This window comes from Protopterus annectens, chromosome 2.part0, assembly GCF_019279795.1.
Source record: "Protopterus annectens isolate FY-2018-M chromosome 2.part0, PAN1.0, whole genome shotgun sequence".
Taxonomy (NCBI): domain Eukaryota; kingdom Metazoa; phylum Chordata; order Ceratodontiformes; family Protopteridae; genus Protopterus; species Protopterus annectens.
Genome location: NC_056728.1, coordinates 251,502,072 through 251,520,852, shown reverse-complemented (window position 1 = coordinate 251,520,852; position 18,781 = coordinate 251,502,072). Strand labels below are relative to the sequence as shown.

General features: G+C 39.6%; 1 protein-coding gene across 1 annotated transcript in view; it reads left to right on the top strand.

The window, feature by feature from the left end:
• The window catches only part of LOC122792731 (cingulin-like), a 1,533,502-nt gene extending 1,515,465 nt beyond the window's left edge, over window positions 1-18,037 (top strand). The window contains exon 24 of the mRNA XM_044060313.1: window positions 16,789-18,037. Within this exon, the coding sequence (XP_043916248.1) occupies window positions 16,789-16,899 (111 nt within the window). The 3' untranslated portion in view covers window positions 16,900-18,037. The remainder of the gene's footprint in view (window positions 1-16,788) is intronic.
• Window positions 18,038-18,781: the final 744 nt, after the last annotated feature.

The following is an 18,781-nucleotide window of genomic DNA, read 5'->3' as shown; positions in this document are numbered from 1 at the left end:
TTTTGGATGTGGAATTGTATGTAGCTGTAAGTGGGAAGCTACAATATAGGCCATTTCACAAATCAGCTGGTGCAGATAATTTTTTAGAACCTAGCAGTGCGCAACCTTTGCATTTGATTACATTTTTGCCCAATGGGGAGTTCAAAAGAACCATGACAAACACCTCTGATCAGAGGGTTTTGGAAAATGAATGTATTTTGGTCAAAAATAGATTGTGTAAGAGGGGGTATAAGGAAGCTTATATTCAGGCAGCTGAGGACAAAGTAAGAGGAGTGGCAAATAAAAGGAATAGAAGTATTGACTTGAGAGGCCCCAGGGTTCATCAGAAAATTCATCAAAAAAGTTATCAGAAAATTCAGGAAGAAGGAGAAAAAGTGGAATCAACATTCTACCTAACTAAATTTTCCCCCTTTTCGGATACATTAAAAATTTGGTTGAGAAGTTATGGCCAGTAATTTATAAGGATGAAATAGTGGGAAGTCTATTTCCAGAAAAAAGTAACCTTCTCGTATGGCTGATTTAGTAACTTAAGGGAATTATTGAATCAGAAAGGACAAAACACTGTGGGGAGGAGGCTGGGGGCATTCCCCTGTGGCATGTGCAAAGTATGCAAAAGAATAAAAAATGTGGATGGTTGGGTGATTAATGGAAAGAAATTTTGGATAAAAAATGAGTTTAAATGTGACTCGTGGGGTTGTTTACATTATTGGATGTGGATGCACACCCAAGATGTGGTACATAGGACAAATGAAGCGAAAAGTGAAGTTAAGAATATTAGAACATTTGGGGGATGTTAGAAATAGAAGAATGAAAAGTCCAATAGCTCAGCATTTTTGTTCTGTTCATGGGGGGAATGCTGACAGCCTTTTCTTCAGTGTTCTGGCCCAACCCTGTGGATGTCAAAATATGGAAGGAGATTAATTTAGACGTAGATTTTTAAGGTCGGAAACCAAAATTATAGTGAATTTGGGAACCCTGTTTCCACACTTATTAAATATGGAAATAAATTGGGATGTATAAGTAACGAGCAGAGATGTGAAAGTAAATAAATAGGGAAATGACATGTAACATCAATAGTAGAGTAAAGTGCAATATTTAAACAAAATCGAAAATTTAAAATGGAATAATTGTGTGTAGTGCATTAATAAATATTAGTAAATGGTCTAACTGTATAGGATACATATTTGAAAAATATTGTATAAGTATGTGTTTCTTTTAGTGTTTTTTGTTGTTATTGTGTCTCTCTCTCTTTCTGATAGTGATGGGGGTACACCTCTAAGCTTGAGTGGTAATTTTGTATTAATTGGTATATATTAATTGAAACGTATTAACGCATTAAATGGATGGGATATAAAAAGGCTGCTTGAATCACACTGTTTTATTCCTTGAAGGCTTGTGTAGCCGAGGTACCAGACGTAGTATGAAATAAAGAAAAGCAGCTTTATCCATTTGCTTCCTGACTTCAGTTTTTTTTTTAGGAGTATTCCTAGTCCCTGTGGGGGTTTGTTGGTTTATTTTGAATAGCACTGTCTCATCTAAGCTAGTATGGATGCTGTTTGTGATACAGACGTGGTCTGTATGTTAGATCTGTCCTCATCCTCCTTATAACAGTTCCAAGAAATTTTCCCTTGTCCACTGTCACAGCAATTCATTATACTTCATTATCATATTCCCTAACATGCTGGCTGAGAGTGTTCCTTCAGCCCACAGCTGTAGTATTTGTCTGCCACCTCCTTAACTATTTGCTACCATGTTGTCTGTCTCTAGTGGTAGGTTGTTGGCTCCTGTATGCAATACAATATGTACCTACCTTTTCCCTTTAGTGACCACCTTGGTCCCTTCCTCTTAAGGAGTTCGTCCATTTCCAAAGACCAGCTTCACTGTAACCTGCTTAGTCTTATCTCACCTGTCAGGACTTTTAATCCCCTTGGTGACTGAGACTCCAGTCTGCAGAGCCCTGTTCTTCATTTTCAGTGGCTCTTGGCCCTTTTAATTTTGGGCCTATTTCAGTATCCTTGTTTATGACTATTCCTGTGTCATTATAATGGTCTTTTGCAACATGTAGTCTTTTCACTTAAGACAGGTTAAATGCTTCTTGCCACTGTTGCTTCCATGGCATGTGGTTGTCTAGGCAAATATGGTATGCATCTTTAGGGGCTTACCCTTCTGATGACCATCATTAAAACTTGGCAGCTGTGTGCTTTTTTCCGATGCTGGCTGCATTCTTATTTGAATAAGCAGTAGGTTCATTTTCTTTCCAATGGACCTCCCCGTTTACCTTCACCATTCTTCCCTTCCCACTGATCTTTTGCCTTCTGGTGACGTTCAGGATATAGAGAGATCATGATAAGTCTTGATTGACATTTGTGTACCCAGGTAATGTTATTCTTATTTTACTTTTAAGTTTAGGTTTAATTAATTCATTTACTTCTAAGCACTGGATTGATTTTAAAACAAAAGAGTAACAAATAAGGTAGTGTGTGGTAAACTAACTGTAAGCATAAAGTAAAACTAATACACAGCTAAGACAAATGTGTTATTCAGAAGCATAAACAAATTATGAAAATCCAGCCAGCACTGGTGGCATAGAGGGCTAAAGCCTTGATTTCAGCCCAGGCAATCCCAGTTCAGCCAGCAGCCTGGGTGCTTGTATGTGCAGGCAGCGATGATGGTGGACCCATCCTACCAAGACACATTTAGGGAGTGTGAAATGGAAAATGCAGCCTACAGGGAAGGGTGCTGCAGCAATTTGTATATTTGTTATTGTGCACATTAGCCATTGAGGTGAGGGGTTGTAGACAAAAGTAAATACATAAAAGAAACTAAAAGAAGCTTGTTGGCTGTCTGGATAATGGTCTCCTACAATGAGCTCTTGCTACATTGGGAATAAATGAGTCAACTAATTGAGGGATGGCAAATGCTGGCTGGCAAGAGTGATACAAAGACACATTAAAAGATCTTCATAATGCAGAAAATAGTTCATATTTTAAAGTACTCAAGTTTTGTATATGAGGTAGTAGAACAGCAAAGAGCAGTAAGTACCGCTGCTCTGTGGAAAGTCCTGCTGCTACAGGGTATTTATTCATTTATTTCTTAACATTTGATTACTGTGAAAGTCTGACTGGCCAGGAACCCATTTTCAGTGGAGGTCCAGAGAGAAAAGCTCCAAAGTCTTACAAAGCATTTTAAGAGTAATAATTTTGCAGTCTTTAAAAAATAAAAAAATACAGTTTAAACAATCTTTTTGTAAAGACAATGAAGGCAAGAACAGGAACCTGTTAAGGCATGAAGGAACAAAACAGGAAAGGTAGATTTTACATTATTCTGAAAAATCAGTTATTTACCACCAATAATTAAGGCAGCTGAGGTTAAGGAGGAAATAAAAAATACTTTATCCAGCAAAAAGTGAGCCAGCAAACAGAATGGGACTCTGCATCCCATTCTTCTAACAACAAAGCTTATAGACCGACTTTGCTAGTGAAAGCCTTTCCAGTGTTCTAAAGGAAAATGCTTGAGAAAGTGGGAAAAACAAAGCACAGGAGTTGACCAGATGTTTTTCATATCTGGGAGTGGAATGCAGATAAGAAAAGAACAAACAACGATCAGTGTAAGTGGAAACACATGCTGTAGCATGTGCTTTGGCATGAGTAACCTTTTTTTTAGGTTAGGTAATGCCTGTAGGTATAGCTGTCGATGGGGCAGTTGTTCGTATGTGGAGAGTTATTCATTTTTTGAAGATGCACATAGTTTTGTGTGTTTGGCATGTAACTGCCCTTATAAGTATAGAAAAAAGGAAAGATTGTTGAATTATATTAAGGAAATCAGAGTGCAAATAGTGTTGCAGGAAACACATTTGGACAGAAATGAGCATATGACTTTAACAAAGAAAGGATTTCATGATGGATATTCAGCAGAATATCAGGGACAAAGACAAGGGGAGTAATTACACTAATTGCAAAAAGGGGTCCAATAGTGAGTGAAGAAGAAAAAAAAAACAGTGGTAGGTTTGTGGTACTAAGGGGTTATTGGCAGGGGAGGAGAATTACATTAGCATGTATGTATTTGTATTTCACAAAAGTATTATTATGGTGCTTAAAAGATTTTTTTGGGAGAAATAATCCGCTTTCAGCAAGGAATATTACCTATAGGTGGGGACTGAAATTTGATTTGCAGTAGTGAGGATGTATAGGGGGAAGTAGAAAGGAAAATATAATAACAGTGGGTAGATGTCTGAAAATATTTGGTATGGGAGATGTGAATTCAGTAGTAGGAGCACGGACAGAATTTACTTATTCTTCCCCAAGGTACAATAGCTTGGCTAGACTAGATAGAAATTATGTCACATGAGCATGTGTATTTAATTGAAAGCTTCAGCAAATATCCAGTAACTATTTCAGATTATGCACTGATAAAGGCCAAGATAAAAATACAGGGTTGTTCTTCTTTCGGCTTTTCCCGGTTATGGGTAAAAATGAAACACTTGCACTTTTCTACCTGCTTGTTAAAAAGAGAGGAATTTAAGGAATGGGTTGTAGAAGTTATTACAGAGTTATTAAGGAATATAAAAGTATTTTCAAAAGTTATACCTAGTGAGTGGGATAAAATGAAAATGGAGTTTAAAATAGGGTAGAAATAAGAGAGAGAGAGAGATGTCCAAGAAGTAATCAGAATTACTTAGTTGGGCTTGCAAAGGTTAAAGTATTGCACGATAAGGGGAATCTCACAGAACAAGAAGAGGCACAAATGCAGTATCTGGATAATATGCATGAGTTTAGAAAAATTGCTGTCAAGCAACTATTTTTTAATAATTCCAGAATAAAAGAACTTTTAAGTAAAGACTTAGGCAAGAGAAAGTTAAAAGGGTTGCTGCCAAACTTAGGGAACCTATAACAAGAAAAAATAATCAGAGATTCTATAGAGGTATTCGAGAGATTTTGGAAATTTTATTAAAATTTGTATGAAGCAGAAAAATGTGTAAATAAAGAAAGAGTACAAATGGAAATATTTATAGAAAATGTAATTATGCCAAGTATAGAGGTAGGTGAGGCTCAGCAACTAACAGTTAAGGTAGGAGGAGATGAGATAAAAATGGTGATGTGTATAATCAGCCTTCAATAAATTCAACAGGAATGAATTGTATTCTGGCGTAAGTTTGGAATTTATGAGGGAAGGGAGTGATACAGATTTGAAAGATTTTGTTTAACAGTATTTTAAAAGGAGGGGGAAGCACCAACATCTTGGAAGAAAGCTGTGGTGACTGTATTTTCTAAGGATGGTGAAGACCCATCAGACTGAGCTTCATATAGACTCATTTCAATTTTAAACCATGATTATAAAGTATTTGTCTATACTAGCTAAAAAAATGCAAAGGTGTTTCCAAAATTGATTGGTAGATATGGATTGTTGTAGTTTTGTGGAAGGGAGACAAACATTTCACAACATTAATAGAACAGTGACCAACCAGAGGGAAATAATGTAAGAAAATATCACTGTTAGTGGGTCTTGATGCAGATAAAGCATTCAACAGAGGAAGCTGGGTTTTATGAGTAGGGCAATGGAAGCATTTGCATTCCTTGATACAGTGATAAGGATAATTAGGGGGATATATGAAGGATTAGAGCCAAGAGTTAAAGTGGGAGGGTTCCTCTCTGATTAATTTGTTTGAACAGAGGAACCAGACAGGAGTTTCCTCTTTCCCCTTTATTTATTTTATATTTAGAGCCATTGGCAACAAAAGTGTGCAACTCAGAAATCCGACAATATCAGTATGGTAATCTGGAAAAGTTGGCTTTATTTGCAAATGATATCTTGTACCCGATAAGTCCAGGAGAGGAATCCAGATAGGAAACCATTTAGTCTCCTGTTAACAATCAAATATGGCTGCTGTCCACAATGCTTGTATATTGATTGTGATGTCAATGGCACTTTATTACAGGAAATTTCAAAATGGGTTAGACTAGGTAAATATTATTGTTAGACCAGCAGAGTAGTATACCTGGCCCAAAGTGCATCATGCCCAGCCTGCTATGTAGGCAACACTAACAACTCCCTTAAAAGGGTGTATCAACATTTATGCAGTGGTAGCAAGCATGACAGAAAAGCGCTTTGGCAAGATGTTCGGAATCTCGTACTCATTTTAATACATCTTTATTTTGCATGTTAGATCCAGTTAGATCAAATGGGTGACTGGAAAAAACATCTTCTCTAACAAGAAATGATTTGGCAATTATGCTTGGATGGTACAAAACATCCAGGCTTGAACAATGAGATCTCTGTTAGTAGCAAACTGAAATATAGAGCTTCTAAAGTTTAAAACCATTTGTATGGACTTAATTTCAACATTTATTCCATGTATATTGTTTAGATCTGATATTGTTAATCCTCGTTCATTCCTTACGCATGGGTATCTGTTCCGACCTCGGAACAGAGCCAGCCATTTTCCAAGCTCACGTCAGCTTCAAACTCTCGAGCTAAACTCTTACCCACAATTCCTTTCTCCCTTTTACCTCAGATTTTGTTTGCCGCATTGCCATTCGGTCGTGTCAAGCTACTTCTCTTGAGCTAAGCACAGTTATTTGTTGTGTAATAGTTTTTCAGGTTACTTTTCTGTCAGAAAAGTTTATATTTCATTGTTTCTTACCCTATCGCATCTAGCGTACATAATTTCTTCAGATCAGGTACTCTTTGCCAGAGGTATCCCATCCCTCAGGAACTATCCTTCCTTGGGAGGTGATCACCCGTCTCCAAAGACCCCTTCTTATTCTCCTCCTTCATTGCCTTTAAAGTCCATGGATATAGCACAGTCTTCCCCTTCTGCGGTCCCTTTTCTGGATCTCACTAAGGAACCGCAGTTGCCTTCATGGCTGGAAAGTTTTGCTACGACCCAGGATGTCAATTGTGACACACACAGTTTGCTGCTCCACAGCCATCCAGGGACTCCGGGTCAGCAGGCTGAGCCACTTAGGGGATGGGTGACCCCTGTCCTAGACATGCACTCCTCTTTGGGTGGACCAGCCTTCCAACTGATGGAGAAGGCTTTCGCTGCTGCTGGCAATACTGGACTTGTCTATACCTCCGCCCTCCTCTGGTACACTGGTTTCACAAGTCGCACCTAGCGGACACCAGGTACAAGGTCCTCAGGACATATTCCCACAGGAATACCCTTTTCTCCAGCTTCTCCCGCTGAGGAGGTCCACCGGAAAAGTTCATGTAAGACGAAGCACATGGACTCCACAGAGGAGTCCCTCACTGAAGAGACAGATTTCGATGAGGGGGAAGGATCCCCTCGGTCACCCTCTGAGTATCCTTTGGTGATATCCTCGAAATCCTGAAACAGAGGTGTGACTTTCAGTCCTCTAATCCGAACTCTGAGGAATCTGTGTTCCTGCAGGTGTTTCGCGCCCGGCCCACTACCTCCTGGGTTACTCCACCTGCCGATGAACTTGTCCGGCTCATTGTGCAGCGTGCTTGGAAGGCTCCTGATACCGTCAAAGCTATTCCCTGGAGGCCAGATAAGATTTTGTCTCCTCCTGCTTCGGATCCCCATTGGTCCAAAGGTCTTCCTGTGGATGCTTTGGTGATGGCCACAACAAAAAAGGATCTGGCAGAAGAAGAAAGCTAGACTGTCTATCCACCTAACAAAGAGTCCTGGGCCCTGGACAGGATAGGGAAGCGCACCTTTGCTTCAGCGACCTTTACTATCAGGTCCCTGAATTATATGGCACATTTTACCAGGCTTCAAAGGGATCTGATTTCTGAGCTGTCTGAAACCTTGGCTGGTGCCGTGTCTGATGAGGTCCATGACAAAGTGGCCTCTCGGCTGGTGATCATCGAATCTATATTAACCCCTCTATGCGACTGATATCTCACACATCAGAAGGAGCAGCAGGTTCAGCTGCGGTCTTGAGGCGACACACCTGGATGCGCTTGTGCAATTTTGCGGAACCCTTTAAGGCTTCCTTTCTTGACGCCCCCATTGAGGCCTCCTCGTTGTTTGGGCCCAAAGTTAAAAGCACACTGGCCAGATGTGAACAGGACGGTAAGACCCTTTCTGCCGTAGGTGTCCGTTATTCTTCCCCTCAACATGCTTTCTCCTGAAACCAAAAGAGTGGGAAGATATGGTTCAAGAAATCTCAGGATCCTTTCCGTGACACACAGGCTGAGTTCTTCCCCAGAGGCAGAGGGGGAAACTCACAGGGAAGACGCTCCTTTCGGGGCAGAGGAGGTCTGCATAACCAGGGTTCCAGGGATTCTTTCCCTGGTTAATCCTATCAGCGCTCCTGAAGAGCAGCCCAACTCCTTTCCTCTGGCGGTGGCTGGGAATGTTTCTCCTTGTTCCCTTCTGCATGGCTTACCATCACCACCGATTCTTGAGTACAAAGGATTATAACCAGAGGTTATCATATCCCCTTTGATCTTTGTCCTGCCCGTTCAAAAAACCTTCCAGACGTTCCACCCAGTCAAAGGGAAGAAGCAGCACTAGAGATAGAAAAGCTGCTAAGAAAGAGAGTCATCCAACTTGTCCCTCCAGACTAGATAGGATCCGGATTCTACTCGAGACTATTTTTGATGCCAAAGAAAACCAGGGACTGGAGACCAATTTTGGATCTCAGTGTATTGAACAAGTTTGTGAGAGTACAAAAATTCCGGATAGTCACAATACAGTCTCTCCTCCCGCTTTTGGAAAAAGATGATTGGATGTGCTCAATAGATCTTCAAAATGCGTACTACCACATAAAAATGGACATGCCATCAAGAAGATTTCTGCGCTTTCGTGCGGGAGCTAGTCACTACCAGTTTAGAGTACTGCCCTTCGGACTCTCTACAGCCCCCAGAGTGTTCACAACTTGCATGGCAGTTGTCACAGCTCACTTGCGACTTCAAGGATTCCAGGTGTTTCCATATGTAGGCGACTGGCTCATTTCCGCCCCGACCAGACATCTACTGGAAAAAGCCCTGGCATACTCTCTCTACGCTGCTCAAAGGCTAGGCCTAACCATAAACTGGCAAAAATCCAATCTCACCCCATCTCAGTCGACAGAATTCATAGGGGTTATCTTGGACACAAAAAACTGCAGAGCTGCTATTCCAGAGCACAGAATTCTAAGGATAAAGCAACAACTAATTCCAATTCTTTCAAGGGAAAAATCCACGGCTCACTCGGTTCTACAGCTGTTGGGTTCCATGGCAGCCTCAATTACCATTGTTCCCCTGGCCAGGTTTCACATGAGGCTTCTACAATGGCTACTGCTCACCCAATGGTATCCTTTTCAGCATCCTCTTTCAGCCATGATTCGAGTAATCCACAGATGCAAACAGAATTTAAATTGGTGGATGACACACAATCCGTCACAATGGTCTCGCTCCGTCTCCTCCCAGCAACCCAAGGCCACAGTGAACACATACGCCTCCCTGATGAGGTGGGGGGGGCTATGTCAGGGACAAGACAGCCCAAGGCACTTGGTCCGAACTGGAGGCCCATCTGCATATAAATGTTCTATTGCTGAGGGCAGTGCTTCTGGTGTTACAAGCATTCCATCCCCTGCTGCCGTCTGTGACAACTGCGATTCAATCAGAGAATTTGGCAGTGGTCTGGTACATCAACAAGCAAGGTGGAACCAAATCTTACCCCTTTGTCGAGAGGCCATGAGGATATGGCAATGGGCAATGGCTACCAACCGTTTTCTTATAGCAACGCACATTCCCGGGAGTTCCAACGTGATAGCAGACAGATTCAGCAGGTGCATTCTTCAACCTCACGAGTGGTCCCTGGATCCCTTGATAGCGGCAGAGATCTTCCACCATTGGGGCCGTCCTTGCTGCAACCTCTTTGCATCCCCGACCAACTACAAATGCAGCAACTATTTCACCCTGATTCCCCCTCCGTGACAAGTCACCCAGGGACGCTCATGATTGGCATTCGGGTCGTCTTTACGCATTTCCACCCTTTCCCCTCATTCCCCAGTTTCTGAAGAAAGCCCGTCGGTTGAAGTGCAAGGTGATCCTCATAGCACCATATTGGCCTCGACAGATTTGGTTCCCCTTCCTTTGGTCTCACCTATTAGATCGACCATGGATTCTCCATCCAACACCGGAGTTGATCTCGCATCCACAGAACCTGATTAATCCCAACTTGAACAGCCTGAAGCTCACGGCTTGGCTACTCCAATTCCCATGATTGCCAGGCAGAATGATCTTTCTTTACCAGTACGTGATATTCTCATTGCTTCTCATAAGTCTTCCACTAGAATTACTTGTCTGAGCAAGTGGAAAAGATTTACCTGTTGGCTGAAAGATGAACAAATAGACCCCTTTTCAGCACCAGTGTTGATAATACTAGACTATCTGGCCGACCTTTTTCAATCGGGTCTATCGGCTTCTACCATTAGAGTTAATTTGGCTGCAATTTCTAATTTTCATGAGGGTGTCCAAGATTCCTCTTTTATGTCCCATAAATTGTGCAAGACCTTCATAAAAGGTGTGAATCATCTGAAGCCACCTTTTAGACAACCTGTTCAACCATGGGATTTATCATTAGTTCTACGAGCTCTGACAATATCACCTTTCGAACCAGCCTCTTCTTGCGACCTCAAGTATTTGTCATGGAAAACCTTGTTTTTGGTCGCCATTACTTCTGCCAGAGGTATTTCTGAGCTTCAAGCTTTATGTATCAAGAGTCCATACTTGATATTTCATAGAGCTAGAGTGTCTGAGAACTAATCCATCATTTCTGCCTAAAGTGATCTCTGAAATGTCCATTAATCAAGCCATTGAATTGCCAGTTTTCTTTCCCAATCATTCAAACACAGGAGAGTATTGCCTACATACCCTAGAAATCCACAGGCCAATCCATTTTTACTTAAACAGGACTTAACCCTTTCGTAAATCTGACCAGTTATTTTTGCCCTTTTCTGGATCTAGATTAGGATATGCTGTTGCTAAGGTCACATTGTCTAGATGGTTGAAGGACTGTGTGACCTTCATTTATACACAACATAATATCTCATTGCCTACTACCATGAAAGCTCATTCAACAAGGTTGGTGGCAACTTCTTCTGCCTTCCATGCCAGAGCTTCTTTACATGACATCTGTGCAGCTGCAACTTGGGCAATGCTTCATATCTTCATCAGTCATTACAAATTAGATTTGGCCTCCAGGGGAAGAGCATCTTTCAGTTCTATGGTGCTCAGGAATGTCCTTTCATGAGAGCCTCCCAGGAACAGAGGTAGCTGGGGACTCTGTCCCATACATAAGGAATGAACGAGGATTAACAATATCAGGTAAAGAAATGATGTCTTACCATAACGTTCCATCTGTATTGTTGATCCTCGTTCAGTCATTACGACCATCCCTCCTTCCCCCTCCTGTGGTTTCTAGTGGATCTCACCATCTGGTTCTCTTAGGTTATTTGACCAGAGGTAGCCTCTACCTTCTTTGACTTGCAAACTCAATCTGAGGTAACAGGGAGAGGGGGATTGTGGGTAAGAGTTTAGCTCGAGAGTTTGAAGCTGACGCGAGCTTGGAAAATGGCCGGCTCGGTTCTGAGATCGGAACTAGTACCCATCCATAATGACAGAACAAGGATCAACAATACAGATGGAACGTTATGGTAAGACATAACTTATTTTTTTTTCTTCATTGTCACTCATTACTACTTTGATTGTTCTTCTGAGAAATATTTACAGTCCCGGATTGGTTTAGTTTTCGATGTGGCTAAGATATGAAAAACTTTAGATTTATTTTCATAGTTCTTAATTGATCAATGAATGATTTTTATTATACCCAATTGGTTCATCTTTCAGAGGTATGTGTGACTCATTGTTCTTTTTGGAGGAGAGGTCCTGCTCTATTCAGTGTCATTGAGGATGTTTCTATGATTTACTTTTCTCAGTGGTTGACTTCTGCACTTTAGGACTAGTCAGAAAGTGATTTTTACTGCATATGATTGTTTTTTTTTGGGGGGGGGGGTGCGTGATTTACTGTTTTTATTGGATGAAAAACTTAGTGTCAGTATTCTGTGGTTCTGAGGATATGTCTTTGACGAAAGTGTTTAACCATATATGTTTACCATTTTGTTAACTGTTTTTAATTTAACATAAAATAAATATTCTGATATCGAGTGTACTTTACTGGTTGTAGATTTTATTATTAAATCCAGAAGGAGGACATGTCAATGTTGTGGAACATTTTGACACAGTTAAAAGCTCTTTTAGGATATACAATTAATAAAGATAAAACATAGGCTATAGCTATAAATTATATACCTGCACAATCCCCATATTTATAGGGACATGATAAGATGAAGAATTTAGGAGTATTGATTAAAAAGGTTTCTGTTATGGTAGCTTAAGGATATTATAGGAAGAGACTAAACAAAATATTGTTTGAGTATGGATAGTAAGTATTGAATATGTTTTTGGTCCCTTTAGTTTTGTATATATGGCTGAGGTATACTTTTATCAACCAGAGGATAAGTTGTGGACAATAACTAATAAAGAGGTGAAACACTTTATCTGGGAGGGGAAGAAGGAAAGAGTGAAGTGGGATGCATTGATCTTTCCAATAGAACAAGGTGGTTTAGGATTAGCTGCTCTGAAGGTGTGTTTGAGCTACACAGTTAAAGCTTATATACTTAACACTAGCAGAAAGTTATAATTCAAAATGGAAAGGGGTAATGCTGAAGTGGAGGGGGGGGTCCAGCAAACAGTGGGATTTTTGGATGTTGATAAAGTAGCAGAAAGCATTCTAAGAACTAAGCCTACACAGGAATGGATAAAGGAGATTTTGCCAGTTGAGATGACTGCAAGTAGAGGTACAGAAAATAGGCAAGAGGGGCTGGAATTTACTGGAGCATAACTATATAAGAATCAATCAGCGTAGGTTAGAAAAGATTTGGAGGAGTGACTGGAAAAGAAATTTACAAACAAACAATAGGAGGTTGTGTGTATGGCTCCTAAATATGCAGCAAAGTCCAGAAAAGTTAGAATATTTTCTTGGAAGTGTTCGTATAGATATTTTATATGCCAGGCAGACTGCAAAGAATTTTTCCTTGGGTAAAGCAAATGTTGGAAGCATGATGGAAAAGAAACCTGCGAACATGTTATGAGACGGTAATGAGTTGGTAGAATTAAAAAATTCCCTACAGAGTACTCTGTCAGAAATATTAGGTGAGCAAGTGGCTATAACTGTGGAAATGATTCTTTTGAGCTGGGACACAGGATCTGAACAGTCTTGATGTAGTAAGGCCTTAGTAAGATTTTAATTCAGTCTCCTGTCAAAAAAGCATTTACTAGAAAATGGAAATACCAACTGTATTTGAAGTACTGAATATTATAAAACAGATAAAAGAACTGAAAGAGGGATCTTTAGAAAAGGGAAGGAGCAAATTACATAGAATTGAAAAAAAAATTTGTGGGAAACAATATATGCAGAATAATACTCAGGAGGGGGAATGAGGTTTAAGGGACTGCAGGAATCCAGCAATTTATGTAATGTTGGCCTGATGATAGTTATATAAAAGGAAAAGAAATACAACTGTGTAAATGAAAAAAAAGGTTAATGCGGCTTGTTTTATTTTTCTGTTAATGAATGTTAGCCTATATAATTTAATAAAGGTGTTAAAAAAATTAAGCCAGTTGGATTCCACTCTGTGGTATAGAGGGAAAAAGCTCTGCCTATGTTGCAGGCAAGTTGAGTTTGATTAGCTACATGGGTGTCTATAGAACCTGTTCAGGTAGGATGGAAGTGAGAGGCTACTGCTGCCTCATCCATACTGGGAGGAGGAAGGCTGCTGTGGTTTGTCACATAGGAGATATCTGTCAGGAGCACTGGGTTCACTTAGTGGAGTTCCAAGCTGGCTGAGCCTAAGCTGTCATTTGAGCATTCACACTATGTATCTGAGGGGAAATTGACATATGGAGGTATGCGTCCCCTTGGGAGGCAGTTATTGTATTGTGGGTTCAGAGATGTTGCCAATGTGAAAAGGGTTGCTCCCAAAAGGAGAGTGTAGGCTGCCAACCCCCCCCCCCTTTGAGGAAGGCCCTGAGGGGAAAAATAGTTTAAATATTTAAAGCAGGTGTCCAGGGAAAATAGGAAAAGATTTGTTACATTTTAATGAAATGAAGTTATTGACAAGTCAGAAGGGGATATAAAATGTTTTTATGGACAGTTTTAGAAAACCCTGTTCAGCATTGGGACTGAGCTGCACCCCAAGACAAGCTCATTACTGGCTAATAGTCTGCCTTTCTAATGGCTAACTAAGTTTCAGCAGTATATAGAAGATTTGTTGGTTTGTAACTAGAAACAAGGCAACCAGACCAGATGACATCTCTAACATACAGTTAAATCATACAAGTGAAAAAGTCATCCATCTCAAGGTCTGTTTAATAACAGCTTGGTTGTGAGTTCTTTGAAGCACGACTACATCTATAGCAGTAGTTGTAAGCTACAAAATGAAGGACCCAAAGGAAAGTCTGTGACAGTATGGATCTGTCATCTTTAACTTTCTGTTTCTAAGGTAGCAGCAAAGTTGATCTCGGGAATATTTGAAGAGCATCTTGCAGTGTTTGGGTAAAAGGACTGACCATGGTTTGTCTGCTGTCAGAGTACATCAACACACACAAGCTGTGTTTTTGAGAAGATGTTTAACATGCCATGGATAAAGGAATGCAGGTACATATTAGTTTCTAGACATAAATAATTTGATATGATGGATCATATTTTGATGCAGATGTATTAAATTAGGCCAGAAACATATAATAAGGTGCATTAGAGTTTACCTTTCACAGATGAAATGTATATTTATAAAGCATAGGTAAATATCTTAGCCCATGGAGTAGCTTGAATCAAGTCTTTCCATAGGTTTCACTGTTAATATGCTTTTACAATCTGCCTTAGTGATATGAAGTTAACTAACAAAATATGATGTACAGAATTCACTGCTGATGTAAAACTGGGAGTGAGCATAATGTGTGAAATGGGTATTAACAAACTTTTCCATTTGAGTAAAGCAAAAAAAATGTAAACACTGAAATTTTGTCTGTTATATCACGGGGAGAAACTGAGGATTGATTCATCCTACAACTGGGAGAGAAGTGAAGTATGAAAAGATACACATGCATGCTGTGATTTGAAGGGGGGATGTTCGTATGGTCAGTAAGTTTGCTTCCAGAATCATAATAGACAAAATTAGTTCAGCAGGTCATAGAAAATGTTGATGGCTGTGAAAGTTACCACTACCTAATCCTCTTGGTCACTACCCAAAGCTGATGACAGTTCATCGTATGACTCTTGCTTCACCACCACTGCCGGCTACAAAACTTGCAGCATTGCCACTGTTACATGCACTGGTTAATCTTCTGAATAGCTACACCTTCATGAGTGTGCAAGATTTCAAGATACTTAAACATCATTAAATCGTAGCGAGATATGCAGATTAGTCACTGGACATGCTGTTGAGTCATCTTTTGCCCTTGCACAGATACTGAAGAAATGGTTGTAGTTTACCAGTAATGTGTATAAATGTTTTGTGAACTTGGAGGGGGAAGCAGCTGCTTTGTTATTATGGCTATGAAAGTCATAAACAAAACAGGGAAATAGTAGATACCCACCCTGAACATATTGGAATTAACTTAAGAATGTGGACATACTTTATCCCTGCATTTGAGTAGTGATATTTAACACTCGGTAGACTTCCTACAAGACATTGAGATTTATCGTCAAGTGTCTCCTACATGTCCACAAAACAAATAAGCTACTATAATGCCATCCAGTATCTGTGCAAAGGCAAATAATTGATCCACCTTTCTACAGCCTGGAAATATATGCATTACTTCTCATGAATTATTGGCTGATTTATTAGACTAAGTCTCCTTTCCAGCACCCTGGCATACATTTTTTCTAGGGAGGCTGAGAAGTAGGATCTTCTATAAATTGGAACTCCCTCTTTTTTTCTGTTTCCTGAAATTTCAATTTGCCATTCCAGAGAGTACTTTTATCATATCCGCACTGTAATTTTGCTCACAGAACTGTTGAAGCACTACATTGAGATCATCTTCCAAAACGGATTCCTTTACGCTGTCTTCCTCTGGTGCTGCCTCCTCAAAGGAGGGGATGTCCACCAGGTTCAGGAGTGCCCGGGTGGTTCTTCCTCCTTTTGATGGTGTCCCTTAGTAGTTCTTAGCATTTCTTGACCCTTGGTCTCCACTGTAAAGAGGCCACTAGTCTAGTGCGATTAACCAGGTCAACAAAGGATAAATACATTTTTAAGCTGGGTGGTGAGTAATTTACAAGTATGATCTCATCAGCTGGACCTACGTTAAAAGTTTAGTTAGAAGATATTTGAATATGGTGAGTACTCAGATGTCGGCACTTAACGGATAATTCAACATTGTGTTACATTTGATTCATTGATGATATTTGATTGGGTCATTATCTGTTCATTATTCCTAACTCATTTTTTCCAGCAAAAGCTATACAGCTATGCATACCATTGTGCTTGACAGGATAGCCCATTAAAAAGATAGCATAACCAAGTTTCGTCTTGAAATCACTGTATCCAAGGACATAATTTGCTTGATAGTAATCGTGCCATACAGAAGGCATCTGAAAATCCATCCCTTCTTGTTTAGTTTGCTAAATATCTGAAAATGAAACAGAGTCATTTTTATTTGCATACATCTTTGGGCTGCTGAAGTATACTGAGCAAACATTAACCTGAAATTTCTTTAGTGGCAGGATTGTCACTGTAGTTTTCTTTCTTACCCATTTTGGTCTTTCCTTTTTCTCAGCTTCGTTCAGCACTGGATAAAATCGAAGAACTTGAAGTGAGCAACAGTCACTTGGTAAAGCGATTAGAGAAGATGAAGGCTAATCGGAGTGCTCTTTTGTCCCAACAGTAACTACAAAGTGTTGCAGTCTTCAGTTGGATTACATTGTGGATGTTTATGTCTTAGTAGTTTGGATGCTTCATCATATCACAAGCACTGTTTAAAGGAAGTTGAACACAAATCACTAGCTACCACCACCTCATTGTCTTCTCTAAGCATTTTAAGAACTGTTTGCACAGTGCAAATATTGGTAGCTAATACAGAAAGCCTCATCTGCTGGCTGTCTTTGCACGTGACTTGGAAGCTTTGTTTAATGAAAAATATAGCTATATTTTAAATTGGACAACTAGAATCCTGGCTGTTGAGTGACTTTACCATCTATGGTGCACTAGCTCCTGCTATCTGCTAATCTAATGTCCCTTTGTGACTGGAGTTCCTAGCATGACCTAGGGGTAATCTTCAGAATGAGTTCTAGTATTAATACTTTACTTGTATGTGCGAAACACTGTGGAATTGCAAGCCATTCATCTTGGAAGCAAAAGTGACCTTATAATGACCATTCAATTTTAAACCACCAAGGATTAATGGATGCATAGTGTGTAGTTTTTGTCACTCCTTGGGCTTCATGTACCATAAACTGTAGGTTTATACCAAGATCATGTGCTGCTGAAATATCAAGGAATGTCCTATTTATAGAACTGGTAGAGTTTCCGGTTGACCTGAACTGCATTACCTAGTTTACATAATTTAAATTGTCATTGCACTAATAGTTTAAGTGCATGGGTCAACGTTTATGAATCTCCAGCTACATTTTTTTTTATCCTGCCATAATCTAATTTAATGAACTGTTTAGGCTCAAGCACAAGTGTATGAATAAAAATACAGTATTATGAGTGGGAGTTTGGGCTGGCAGTAAATGTAATTTCAGCACGCATTTCTAAAAGCATGTCACTCCTCTTTTTTGACATATACTAATAATTTTGTAACATGCAGAGAACACACACCACTGTCTTTGTGAGTGCACTGCCACAGAATATTTTTTGTTCACCATTGCCAAAGAGGAATGTAATAGTATAGCTTAGGTAATGCAGATGCATTTTTTGTGTTTCATTTTATTAAAAAATGTTCATCTTGGTAATACTTTTGTAACTGGAAGGACATGGGGAGTAACAAATGGACTGTTACAGAAAACACTAAAACTCTTAAAGTACCACAGACTAACATCGTGTGGAAAAGTCGAATCCTTAATATTGCTCCACAAAGAGCAGAAAGAAATCTGTTGCTCTAGTTATTCTTCAAGAGTGCAGATTTAATAAAACTATGTTGGGGGCTTAAATTCTCACCTCTTGCTGTTACAGAGTTCAGTAGTTATTCTGAAGCAGTTTACTTCCATCTCCAAAGTAGAAGGTAGTAGCTGATCAAGATGTGTCATGTTGGCAAGTAACTCATTTTACTTAACTTTTTTTTTTTTTTTTGTCAGCATGTTTCTTGAGGCCCCAATTATGAGAATCGCTCAGAGGGCTGAAGAGTGGAGATTTAACAGACATAAACTCCAGTAGTGCCATACATTTACTGCATTGTACAGCTTTAGGCAGTTTGCATAATGTCTCTTAGCATCTAAGACATAAGCAAAAATAAAATATTAATTTGAGGTGAACTATGCAGAATAAGTGAATTATAATAAACTGTATTTCACAAAAAGGGAAACTAATTATACAGGAATGGTTATGACTGATGTTGGCCCATGTCTTATTAAAGCAGACCGTTATCAAAACTTTTTATGTAAAATCAGTGTCATTGATTACTTTACATTCCTATTAAAAAATAAGAAAATAGGATTTATGCCAATATTCTTTGTTTAAATTATGGATTGTTAAACTTGTTTACCCCTATCAAAGCTTCATAAAACTGAAGTTTATACGTCAGTAACAAGCACATTATACTTTTCTATTTT